This window comes from Anomaloglossus baeobatrachus, chromosome 1, assembly GCF_048569485.1.
Source record: "Anomaloglossus baeobatrachus isolate aAnoBae1 chromosome 1, aAnoBae1.hap1, whole genome shotgun sequence".
NCBI classification, from domain to species: Eukaryota; Metazoa; Chordata; class Amphibia; order Anura; family Aromobatidae; genus Anomaloglossus; species Anomaloglossus baeobatrachus.
Genome location: NC_134353.1, coordinates 332,718,550 through 332,732,034, shown reverse-complemented (window position 1 = coordinate 332,732,034; position 13,485 = coordinate 332,718,550). Strand labels below are relative to the sequence as shown.

Here is a 13,485-nt window from a genome sequence, read left to right as displayed (position 1 = left end):
AGCAGCCACGTTCTCACGAAGTTGGCAACGTGTCTCAACAAGGGGTGGACGATGATGAGACACAATTGTCAGGAAGTCAGGAGGAGGAGCAGGGTGCGGAAGAGGAAGACGACGTGGTGGATGATCCAGTAACTGACCCAACCTGGCAGGAGGATATGCAGAGCGAGGACAGCAGTGCACAGGGGGAGGGAGGCGTAGCATCCCAACAGGCAGTAAGAAGCAGAGTGGTGGCCCCAGGCAGACGTCAGGCAACTGTTCCCCGGAACAACACGACACAAGGTGCCTGTACAAATGTTAGGTCTTCCCGAGTCTGGCTGTAATACTATTGTATGTATTGAGGATTTCGATTGCGTTAGGGCAATGACAACCAGAGACGAGTTCTTGGTGCAAGACGTTTATAATATGCAACCAGCAAATATGTACATAAACGGAACAAAAACACAGTAGAACATAAATACAGGAAATACCTTCCAGGGACGGAGCGAAAGGGAATTCCCGGGACCGCGCACCGGACTCCCCCAGGGAGACCACCAAGAGCGAACCCCTATACAGGGACTGTCTGGCAATCACCCCAGAAGCCCTAAATGCGCAGCAGCCGGGACACAAAAGGGCAATAGGTAAGTCCAAAAATGTCCGTACGTGATGTGAGTCCAGAGTGGTATTAAACGGAAGGAACCGGGCAGAAGTGCCGACCAAAGACGGCAAACGGAGTCCGGGCACAGCTAGATGATACCAGATGAAGTCCAGAGTCGGTGTCGGTTGTTTTCCAAGAGGATCCGAATAACAATCAGGAACCAAAAGCAGCAGGGCAGGAGCACACAGGAAGCAGTATACTCAGGCACTGGACTAAGCTTTAGGGGCGGCTTTTAAACAGATGGACAGGAAGTAGGGCAACAGAACAGAAAACTCCATGTTAACAAAGGGCAAGCTCTTTCAAAAGAAAACTGGAAAACCCGGAACTCTGACACTGGCAGTTTTTTAAGTTGGCTCCAGATGATTCTAAAAAGGCCATTTGCAACACCTGCCATGCCAGCATCAGCAGGGGTACCAAAACTAGCAGCCTGACCACCACCAGTATGATCAGGCACATGTCAGCCAAGCACCCGACTTTGTGGGAAGTACAACAGAGTCGAGGAGCAGTGCTTGCTGATGTCACTGCTACGTCTTCGCTGGTTGTGCATGCGAGCCAATCCCCTGTCCATGCTGCCTGCGAACAAACCTCCTCCACTCCTGCACCTGCAGTTGCCTACGCAGAAAGAACACCATCATCAAGCACGTCCTTGTCCCAGCGCAGCGTTCAGTTATCCATTCAGCAAACCTTTGAACGCAGGCGCAAATACACTGCCAACACCCCACATGCCACAGTTCTAAATGCTAACATTTCGCGACTGCTTGCGCTGGAAATGTTGCCTTTTAGGCTGGTTGAGACAGAAGCATTCCGCGACATGATGGTGGCAGCTGTCCCACGTTACTCGGCCCACAGCCGCCACTATTTCTCCCGGTGTGCCGTCCCCGCATTGCATAACCACCACGTGTCACAAAACATCACACGTGCCCTGAACAACGCTGTTTCAACCAAAGTCCACCTAACCACAGACACGTGGACAAGTGCATGTGGGCAAGGCCGCTACATCTCGTTGACGTCACACTGGGTTAATATTGTGCAAGCTGGGACCCAGTCTGAGCGAGGGACGGAACACGTCCTTCACACACCAAGTTTTGCAGGCCCTACCTCAGTCAGGGTTTCACACACACACTCTACAGCTCCGGAATGTCATGCTCCTCAGCCTCCTCCTCCTCCTGCGCATCCTGATCCACTTTACCCTCCACACCAGTCCCAAGCTGGAAGTGTCGCGGGCGGAGGAGGGGACGGTGCGCTCTCCCACTGCTCGGGTCCGGCTGACGCTGCTCTACGGCTGCTGCTGCTCGTTGGCTCGAGCGATGGCCAGATCCCGGGGACTCGAGCGGCGCTACTCGCCCGTGAGTGAAAAGGGGTGGTTTGGGTTTTGGGGATATTGTCCGTGACGCCACCCACGGTTGTGGTGATTGTGTGGACACCACCGCTGCTCTGGACGGGGATCCCGGGAGCCTGTGACAGGGAGCAGCTTTGTTGTTATTTCTCCCCTCCGTGGGTAGGGGGGTTGGTTGTCCCGGGGCCTGGTGATGGGGTAGAGATGGATGACAGGCGGGTTGCGGGGCCTGATGAGGTGCAGGGTCGCAGGGGCAGCGCTGTGCCGCACGGCACGGAGGTACTCACTCAGCCCAATGATGATGACACAGTTCACGGTAAAACAAGTGGCTGGATGGACGGGTCACTCGGACGGCTGCGGTTGTTCCTCCCTGCAGGTTAGTGATGACTGTCTCTCCCTGCACCTAAGTTAAGTGTTGGTAGTGATGGTTTCCCAACGGTAACCCGCTCCCCGACCTGGATATGGGCCGGAGGAGCCCCTTTTGCCCACAGGTGCTGGCCCTGGGAGACGGTTGCCCTTAGCGGTGGCGGTGTCTCCCCTTCACGGTTGTACGGTTGCCTTCTATCTGGACTTGGCTGTTTGGAAACCCTGAGGTTCCCTTCACTAACGGATTTGGCAAATTCACGGCGACACCAAGCCTTGCCGGGATCCGAAAGTCCTCTGCCAATGGTGCTGGCTTCTCTTTGTATACCGGTCCGGTACGGCCGGGTCACCACCCGTCCACGGTCCTTACGGCAGACTCCAATCGGCCTCCACTGCAGACGGTCACCACATCCTGCCAACCTTGCTGTCCTGTCCGGGCCACACACCCGGACCAACTTCAGGCTCTTTGCTGTCACTTTTCTCCTCTCTACTACTTTCCTCCTTCCACTTCCTTAGCTTAACTCTCACTGCCTGTGTTTTCCCTCCTCCTCGGTGGGTGGAGACCAACCGCCTGGCTCCACACCCTGGTGTGGACAACAGCCCCTGGGGAAGGCAACAAGGATTTTGTGTTTTGACTATGATATGCCTGCAGGGAGTGTGAGGTGTTTAAGTGTTGTGCTCTGTGGCCCCTGGCTTGTCCAGGGCGACACAGAAGCACTGCAGCACTGCCTCGGCGAAGCGGCAACAGGCAGTGCTGAAGCTAATCTGCATAGGTGACAAACCCCACAATGCAGAAGAGGTGTGGACAGCTCTGAAACAGCAGGCAGATCACTGGCTCACAACTCTGAACCTAAAGCCAGGAAAGGTCGTGTGTGACAATGGCCGGAACCTGGTGGCGGCTTTGAGGCGAGGCCAGCTGACACATGTTCCATGCGTGGCCCATGTGCTCAACCTCGTGGTTCAGCGGTTTCTAAAGTCATACTCAGAGCTGTCTGATCTGCTGGTAAAAGTTCGCCGCCTGTCTGCACATTTTCGAAAGTCACCTACTGCTTCAGCCGGCCTTGCCGGCTTAAGACGCCGTTTGCATCTTCCGGCACACAGACTGGTGTGTGATGTCCCCACGCGTTGGAATTCAACTCTGCACAAGTTGGTCAGGATATGTGAGCAGAAGAGGGCAGTTGTTGAGTACCTGCATCACCTAAGCCGTCGGGAAATGGGTCAAACTCCACACATAACACATGAGGAGTGGAGATGGATGTCCGACCTATGCACCATCCGCCAAAACTTTGAGGACTCCACCAAGATGGTGAGCGGCGATGACGACATTATTAGCGTCACCATACCGCTTCTCTGCCTTCTAAAATGGTCTCTGCTCAAAAAACAACCATGATGCATTGCAGGCGGAGCGCGATGAGTTTGAGCAAGAAACAGTAGTGGGTGTGGGTGATGATAACACACAGCCCAGCCTCGTCTCATCACAACGTGCAGTGGAGGACTATGACGAGGAGGAGGATGAAGACATGGAGCAACTCTCTGGCCAAATTGAGGATATGACATGCAGTCATATCCTCGGTTCAGCGTGGCTGGCCAGAGGACAGGGTAGATGATGAGGAGGAGGAGGAGGAGGACAGCATGTTCAGTCATCGTGTTGGTCAGGATACTGAAGTGATGGCTGTTAAGAGTCTGGCACACATGGCTGACTTTATGGTAAGCTGCCTGTCTCGTGACCCTCGCGTTAAGAACATCTTGGCCGACAATCATTACTGGTTGGTAACACTGTTAGACCCACGCTAAAAGGAGAACTTTATGTCTCTTATTCCCGAGGCGGAGAGGTCAGGCAAAATGCAGCAGTTCCAGAAGGCCATAGTCACGGAAGTAGGCAAAGCATTCCCCTCACAAAACGCTAGCGGCATAGGTCAGGAATCACTGGACAACCAAGGCGTACAGCCGAGAGGGGCACAAGTCCAATCCGCCAGAGGTAGGGGAACAGTCTTTAAGATGTGGGACAGTTTTCTCAGCCCCTCACATACCACAGCCCCTGAGGTGAGGGGTAGTGACACAAGAAATCCTAAGTTTGGCCAGATGCTCAAGGAGTACCTTGCAGATCAAACAACTGTACTCCGACATTCCTCTGTGCCTTACAATTAATGTGTATCCAAGCTGGACACGTGGCATGAATTGGCTCTCTACGCCTTGGAAGTCCTGGCCTGCCCTGCCGCTAGCGTTTTGTCAGAGCGTGTTTTTAGTGCCGCAGGTGGAATCATTACAGATAAACGCACCTGCCTGTCAACTGTAAATGCTGACAGGCTGACTCTGATCAAGATGAACAAGGGTTGGATTTGGCCAGACTTCACCACACACACCAACAGCAAATTACAGCGGAATTTAAAGTTTATAACGGGAATTTGCCATGTACCTCCACTCACCCATGGTAACACACTTCTGGACTTTGGCTAATCGCTGGACTGCTCCTCCTTCTCCTCATGCGCCATCATGGTGACCGTTACAATAGTTAAGCCGTTGTTTCAGGTATACCCCCAGTGGTAAATTTTTTCGCCCATTCTTTCTGAATGGGCATTACAACGACAGGAGACCCGCTCCTTTGCAATGGGAACAATGTTTTGAGGCCCTCATGCACATCTCTATCCAGGGACAATGTGGAGCCTCCCAATTTTTGGCTGCCCTGCCTAAGGGCTATACTACAATAGACCCACTTCCTTACAATGGGCACTTCATGTTTACAGGCCATCATGCACGTCTCTATCCAGGGACAATATGGAGCCTCCCAATTTTTGGCTGCCCTGCCTAAGGGCTATACTACAATAGACCCACTTCCTTACAATGGGCACTTCATGTTTACAGGCCATCATGCACGTCTCTATCCAGGGACAATATGGAGCCTGACGCTGCCACCGACTGCCACACACATGCTGTTTTTAAATGCAAGCACGGACGCAATAAGAACCTAACTGGTTTTTAGGAGCGACAATTACTGAGAAGTCTGACACTATCAGACACTGCTGACTGACGTGTATTATACACTAGACTTGTGCGTTATATAATAGTTTGTGCAAAACGCGCACCTGTACCCTGCCACCGACTGCCACACACGTGCTGTTTTTAAATGCAAGCACGGACGCAATAAGAACCTAACTGGTTTTTAGGAGCGACAATTACTGAGAAGTCTGACACTATCAGACACTGCTGACTGACGTGTATTATACACTAGACTTGTGCGTTATATAATAGTTTGTGCAAAACGCGCACCTGTACGCTGCCACCGACTGCCACACACGTGCTGTTTTTAAATGCAAGCACGGACGCAATAAGAACCTAACTGGTTTTTAGGAGCGACAATTACTGAGAAGTCTGACACTATCAGACACTGCTGACTGACGTGTATTATACACTAGACTTGTGCGTTATATAATAGTTTGTGCAAAACGCGCACCTGTACCCTGCCACCGACTGCCACACACGTGCTGTTTTTAAATGCAAGCACGGACGCAATAAGAACCTAACTGGTTTTTAGGAGCGACAATTACTGAGAAGTCTGACACTATCAGACACTGCTGACTGACGTGTATTATACACTAGACTTGTGCGTTATATAATAGTTTGTGCAAAACGCGCACCTGTACGCTGCCACCGACTGCCACACACGTGCTGTTTTTAAATGCAAGCACGGACGCAATAAGAACCTAACTGGTTTTTAGGAGCGACAATTACTGAGAAGTCTGACACTATCAGACACTGCTGACTGACGTGTATTATACACTAGACTTGTGCGTTATATAATAGTTTGTGCAAAACGCGCACCTGTACGCTGCCACCGACTGCCACACACGTGCTGTTTTTAAATGCAAGCACGGACGCAATAAGAACCTAACTGGTTTTTAGGAGCGACAATTACTGAGAAGTCTGACACTATCAGACACTGCTGACTGACGTGTATTATACACTAGACTTGTGCGTTATATAATAGTTTGTGCAAAACGCGCACCTGTACCCTGCCACCGACTGCCACACACGTGCTGTTTTTAAATGCAAGCACGGACGCAATAAGAACCTAACTGGTTTTTAGGAGCGACAATTACTGAGAAGTCTGACACTATCAGACACTGCTGACTGACGTGTATTATACACTAGACTTGTGCGTTATATAATAGTTTGTGCAAAACGCGCACCTGTACGCTGCCACCGACTGCCACACACGTGCTGTTTTTAAATGCAAGCACGGACGCAATAAGAACCTAACTGGTTTTTAGGAGCGACAATTACTGAGAAGTCTGACACTATCAGACACTGCTGACTGACGTGTATTATACACTAGACTTGTGCGTTATATAATAGTTTGTGCAAAACGCGCACCTGTACCCTGCCACCGACTGCCACACACGTGCTGTTTTTAAATGCAAGCACGGACGCAATAAGAACCTAACTGGTTTTTAGGAGCGACAATTACTGAGAAGTCTGACACTATCAGACACTGCTGACTGACGTGTATTATACACTAGACTTGTGCGTTATATAATAGTTTGTGCAAAACGCGCACCTGTACGCTGCCACTGACTGCCACACACGTGCTGTTTTTAAATGCAAGCACGGACGCAATAAGAACCTAACTGGTTTTTAGGAGCGACAATTACTGAGAAGTCTGACACTATCTGGACTGTTTTACACTGTGTACACCAGCCCCAGATATGATGAAGGCTGGTATACGGTCACCACTAGGAATGGCTATATACCCTGCCTGCCTGCCTGCCTGTATACTGCTACAATAGTCCTGACAAGGACTCTTCTGGTCACTAGCCTGTATTCCGACCTGGCTATACCCTGCCTGTATATAGCAACAATAGTCCTGAGAAGGACTCTGCTACTGTACTCCGACCTGGCTATACCCTGCCTGCCTGTATACAACTAGAATAGTCCTGAGAAGGACTTCTGGTCACACTGTTTGCAGCCCTGCTCCGGAACTAACTATAAAGGGCCGCAAAGCTTTCCCTGAATCAGCGACACTCTCCCTACACTGACTGTCTGAATAGCTGTGAGCAGAGCACAGCGCGCCGGCCGATATAAAGGCTCGGTCACGCTGTGCAGGCCGGCCAATCACTGCAATTCCACAACTAACAGGGCTGTGGCATTGCAGTGGTCTGCCAGCCAATCCCTGCATGAGGGCTGGCTCTCAAAAGAGCGCCAACATGCAGAAATGAAGACCACGAGTACAGCACGAGTATCGCGAGATTACTCGGTCCCCGCCGAGCAGCCCGAGTACAGCGATACTCGTGCGAGTACCGAGTAGTGACAAGCATGCTCGCTCATCACTAATAGTCATGTCTCATTTCACATATATAGCTTGGTCCTTTGCTTCCCATACAGAGCAAGTTTTTTAACTGCAGGTGAGGTTACACGTAGGTTAGGGAGCCCAAAAATAGAGATTACCTTGGCATTTGGTTTTGGGGCTCCTTTGCATTGATCAATACAATGGCTAAACATCTCTCATTCCTATTATTCATAGCAGTTATGCACATTCCATTTTCATGTTTTTCACTTTTTTCAGATAGTCCATTGTATTTTCCAGTCTAGTATTCCCATAGCAGTTCTGCTTTTCAATATTCCCCTATACATTGTGACTGGTGTGCAACTCTTTATCCTATTATTTATCTTTATATTTCTAGACATTTTTTTTCAGTCTGTAATTGCTTTTTATTTTTAATTGTTAAATATGACAACATGCACAGCAATTCCCTTAGCTGCAAAAGCTCCAGGGTTGTAAACAGACAGCTAAACTGTTCTGTTTTCATCAGCCTTTGACCTTTCATTTTCCCCTAATCTTGTTTGTTTCTAGCTCTAGTTAAAAACATAAAATGTGGTGTCCACATTAAAGAGGTTATCTACTTCTTTACATTGATGGCCTACCCTTTAGATAGGTTATCAGTCTGATTGACCGGAGTCTGACACCCGGCACCTCCACTGATCAGCTGTTCTTGGTCGCAGCAGCAGACAGCCAGAAATGCTCAGCTCCGGAGCTGCCCCGTCTTCCAATAGCGCCCGGGTACTGCACCTCTGCCATCCATTCAAATCAATAGGAGATGGATGTGCCGTACCCAGCTGTGGCCAATTATCAGTAGACGGGGCAGATGCGGAGCTGAGCATTTCTGGTTGGCTGCTATTGCCGCGGGCACCAAGAATAGCTGATCAGCGGGGGGGGGGGTGTCGGACCCCAGCCGATCAGACAGTGATGACCTATCCTAAGGATTGACCATCAATGTAAAATTAGGGGATAACCTCCTTTAGTACTTCTTGATCGGATGACTTTTTGTTTTTCATTTCATTTCATTCTTCTCCCAAGAGCCATACCTTTTTCATTTTTACACCCACAAAGTGATATGAGGGCTAGTTTTTTACAGTACACATTGTAGTTTTGACTTCAATTATAGTGATACCAAATGTATGTTTTTTTCATGTAAGTTGAAGAAAAAAATTTGGAAATTAGTAAAAAAAAAAAAAGAAATTTACTTGTGTTGCCATTTTCCAAGACCTGCTTTTTACCTGGAGAAGTGACATTTTTATTGATACCATTTTGGGATAGATATAATGTTTTGACCACAACTTTTTTTTTGTGGTATAGGAAAATATAAAACAGCCCAGTTTTATTGTTTGAATTATTTTTCTTTTTACGGCTTTTAACAATTGGGTTAATTAAAGGGAACCTGTCACCAGATTTGGTGACTATAAGCTGCAGCCACCACCAGTGGGCTCTTATACACAGTATTCTAATATGCAGTATATAATAATAATTTTATTCATTTATATAGCGCTATTAATTCCACAGCACTTTACGTACATTGGCAACACTGTCCCCATTGGGGCTCACAATCTAAATTCCCTATCTGTATGTCTTTTGAGTGTGGGAGGAAACCGGAAAACCCGGAGGAAACCCACGCAAACACAGGGAGAACATACAAACTCCTTGCAGATGGTGTCCTGAGTGGGATTTGAACCCAAGATCCCAGTGCTGCAAGACTGCAGTGCTAACCACTTCGCCACCGTGCCGCCCACATAAGAGCCCAGGCCGCTGTGTAGAACGTAAAAATGACTTTATAATACTCAGCTGAGGGGCGGTGTGGTGCAGACTGGTCGGATGGGTGTCTCCGTTCTCCGGTATCGGGGCCTCCTCTTTCGGCCATCATTGTTCTCCTTCTTATGAAGCCTGGGTGCATGATGCGTCCTACATCATCCACACTCACCAATATTGAGGTCCTGTGCAAGCACACTTTGATCTGCGCTGAGCAGGGCAGATCAAAGTATTGTAGTGCACATGTGCGGGACCTCAATGCCGGCTCATGTGCATGACGTAGGAGCATTCAATATTCATAAGATGTAATGAGCGGATATGGAAGCAGTAGTAATGAGTGGACGTAGAAGTAGTATGACAGTCGTGCAGAAACTCGGTATGTATGATTATCCTGTTTTAATCCCTATTTTGCTTCCTTTTGCAGCTCCTTAGCCCTTAATTACACAATTTCATAACACTTGTTTGAGTCCCATACAGTTATATGGGGTTCGGGGTCAAGTTCGGGTCAAGTCTGGTCCCGAACCAGAATTTTTTTAAGTCTGGCCAGACCCACCGAACCAGAACATCTGTGGGTTCACCCAACTGTACTACTTAGTATCATTATTTGATAACATCGTCAGGGTTGAACTTTTTCTTTCTTTTAAAGTGATCTTCTTCTTGGATCACACGACCAATGTTTTATAGTATGTTTTTATTTTATTTATTCACTGTGAGGCCAAGTTCACAAGAGCATATAAAAAAATTGTAGAAGTTTCATCCAGAAAACTCGAACATTGTTTTTCTCACTTGTCATCTGTGTGCTGTTTGTATACAATCCTGTTTTTTGCGGCAGCAGTTATTAATAATTTCCAAGACTATTTACAGTTTCCCATGGTAAATAATTGCAATGTATCCGTAAAAAATGGATGCTATAGTGAAGCTCCATATGGCATACGATTTTCACCCATAGACTCGAATGAGGTAGTCTGATCTGACAAGTCGAAGAAACTAGTGCATGCTGTGATTTTTTTCAGATCAAGTCAGTAAAAAAAAATTGTTTAGTTGCACTGCTCCATTGAATAACATCGGTCCTAGTGCTGTACATTTTTTAATGGACAGCACTTGGACTAAAAATACGCTCGGAAGAACCTGCCCCTAAAAGATGTTCATTCTCCAATATCTGGCTTTAGTTCAATGACAATTTATAACCACTGTGGAATTTCTATTCTCTCTGTTCATGGTCTTAATGAGCGACAATATTTCATAATTCAGCTTAGTTTTAGCAAAATAAGTGAATTTTATTACATATAGTAAAATCATCAATATGTAGTATATTGTATATTTAATGAATATGATTGGTATATCATTAACATATAGATTTCATGTTATTAAAGGGGTTATCTAGGACTTTTGCATTTTTTTCTTATGGGGCTAAGAACTAACAGGCAGGGAGTTGCTAACTGCCTGCCTGTTCTGCCCGCCACCAATCTCTGCCGGTTCAAAGCATTCATGGAACGCTCCTGCTGGTTATTTTGCAACTTGTGGTGATGTCAGATTGACAGAACAGCTTTGTCTCTTCCACTAAGCTATGTTGATGCAATGTCAATGTTATCTTCAATGACAACCAGCCCCTGCTACCTAACTGGAGGATCCGTCTATCAATCAGCATGATGTCTTCAGTGATGCCCTGTCTACAGAGCAGACTAGAAGAGAGAGATCTGTTCTTTGACGTTAGGTCAAATGAAGCATCAGAAAAACCGGCAGGAGTGGTCCATGACTGCTTTGCCCCAGCAGATCTAAGCCGGCACAGGTCAAAACATGCAGGTAATTAGCAACTACCTGCCTGTAAGTTCTCAGCACCATAAGAAAAAAATACAAAGTACTGGGTAACCCCTTTAAGCTACATTCCCACAATGAGTATTTGGAGCGCTTTTGATGTTGCAGATTTTTCTGCAGCATTTCTGCACCAATTAGCTAAGTTGGGCTACTTGAGTTTTTTCGTTGCGTTTTTGAGTGAGGGTTGTATTCTTCATTACTATGTGTTTTCAGCTTCGGTTTTTGTCTCTTTTTGACATGTCATGTTTTAAATAAAATTGCTTTACAGATAACACCATGTGCGAATTACGTGAGTTTTTGTGCGTTTCAGCACACTAAGAACACATATGGGTTTTTTCTACAGATTTTCCTCAGTTTATTCAGTTTATTGGGAAAATCTGCAAAAAAAACCATATTTACTGCAAGAGGAATCAACATGTTATGGATTTAAAAAATGTACTGCAGGTCAATTTACACAGCGAAAAGAAGCGCAAAGAGCATGAGATTTCTATAATAATATGTAAGGTCAAAAATGTTCCAAATACCCATTTTGGGAACTTAGCCTTAAACTGTTTTTATTTCTCTTCAGAGCACAAAATGCAGTAAAGTATTCTGATTACCTTGGAGATGGTTAGTGGTTGTCCATGCTCTAGTCCTCCTTTGAGGGAGAAACCCCAAGGTGCTCCACCTTCAAGAGTCGCCTGTAGGTATAGGGAGGTGACAGGTGGCTCTCCAGCGTATGGCCTAAGATCCATGTTTTCTTGCCAATGTCACTCAATCACTGCTGTCAGTCTTCATCTGTTTCAAAGATCTAGACGGTATGGATAGAAATAATCACCAAAACCTCCATTAGACACTGCATTCAGCTGTATTGCAGACCTCAAACATCCAGATCCAATACAATCCTAGTGGGTGCTTCTTCTGCCCTCTTGGGTTGATTAAATATGATGCTTGTCCATCAAGTCCTCTTCATTTACTAATGTCTTTATTTCACTGGCTCATCCACAAAAATAACCTATTAGCTTCATACAAGCAAAAACAAGGAACTTTTGCGACCATGCATGCAGAACGAGTGACATGTAAAGTAATGATTGTTTTTGATTGATGATGCTCCTTCTCCAGCTCCCCCAGACTTACCATTATAATAGCCTATCTTTTCAGTTCATTGCATTCAGAGAATGAGATCTCTTTCTCCTTTTCCAAGCTGCATGGCTTTCTTGAGAATGAGCTATAACTTTTTTTTTTCCTGCTGCTCTCAACACAACTTGGAATTTTCTCTTGTGCTTAGAATGTAAAGTCTTATCTGTAGGCAAGGAACTCTTGTAGGATGTTTGGCCAAACCAGTCAGCCTCTGCAGGTGGATATTCTCCTAGCATAGGAAGTGAAAGTGTTAGACAAATCAGTACATTCCTTCTCTTTCACCAGTACTTGTGTAGATTAGACTACATTGGGAGGAGGGGGAGTGAGAGGCAGAGGGTGTGAGCTGAGGATTAGAACAAGTCATGCTGATTTTACACAGCAAGTACCCAAATGATATGAGGCTAAGAATAGAAAGGGTTGAGGAAACAATAAGAGTATCAACATTACCCATGTATCGGAAACCTTGCCATCATCGTGCCATTCTATCGTCCTCAGGAGTCTCAGGTGTCATTAAAAACTTGTATGTGAGCAATGCAAAATGTAGACATGGGAAAAGTTAGCAAATATTACTTTGTTCCTAAGTGCACACTATAGTTGTCCTATGGAGCCAATGAATATTTAGAAAAATCTTGTAAAAGCAGTAATTTGAAAAATGCTTGTATTAAGTCAGCTTTCCACTTAAAGAGAATTTGTCAAGTCAAAAAAGCACTACGGATAAAGGGTCAATCTTCAAGTTAATAACGTTCTAAAACTGATACTGCAATGAAAGCCTAGGTACCGAGATTAAATTAACCTTATTCCTCCCAGTAGCCTTGGGCTTTCAGTCATAGAGGAGCATCTGGCACGGCTTCAGTCACTGCTCAAGACAGTGCATGGCGGCTGTGATCACACCCTAGTATTGACTGACAGCCAGCTCTGTACTGAAAACCCAGGCAGGTTTAGAACGCTATTAACCTGCAGATTAACCACATTTCTTCAGGGTGATACATTTCGGGGCCCAACAGGTTCCCTTTAAAGTGATTGTAAGGTTAAATAATATTTATGATCTAGTTGCTGGATAGGTCATAAATATTGGAGCCAACATTGCAGTGCAGAACCTTTCCTGATTAGTCCCAGGTGTTGGACCCCCACTGCGAGAAT

At 46.5% G+C, this 13,485-nt stretch overlaps 1 protein-coding gene across 2 annotated transcripts in view; it reads right to left on the bottom strand.

Annotated features, from left to right (window-relative positions):
• Window positions 1-12,601, bottom strand: part of SHROOM3 (shroom family member 3) — a 566,845-nt gene extending 554,244 nt beyond the window's left edge. Inside the window, exons 1-2 of one of the 2 annotated variants that reach the window (XM_075352061.1) lie at window positions 12,343-12,601; window positions 11,826-12,016 (exon numbers count right to left, since the gene is read on the bottom strand). In XM_075352061.1, coding sequence (XP_075208176.1) covers window positions 11,826-11,960 — 135 coding nt within the window. In that variant the 5' untranslated portion in view covers window positions 11,961-12,016; window positions 12,343-12,601. Of the gene's footprint in view, window positions 1-11,825 lie in introns of both variants that reach the window. The other variant, XM_075352056.1, reaches the window with a different exon arrangement.
• Window positions 12,602-13,485: the final 884 nt, after the last annotated feature.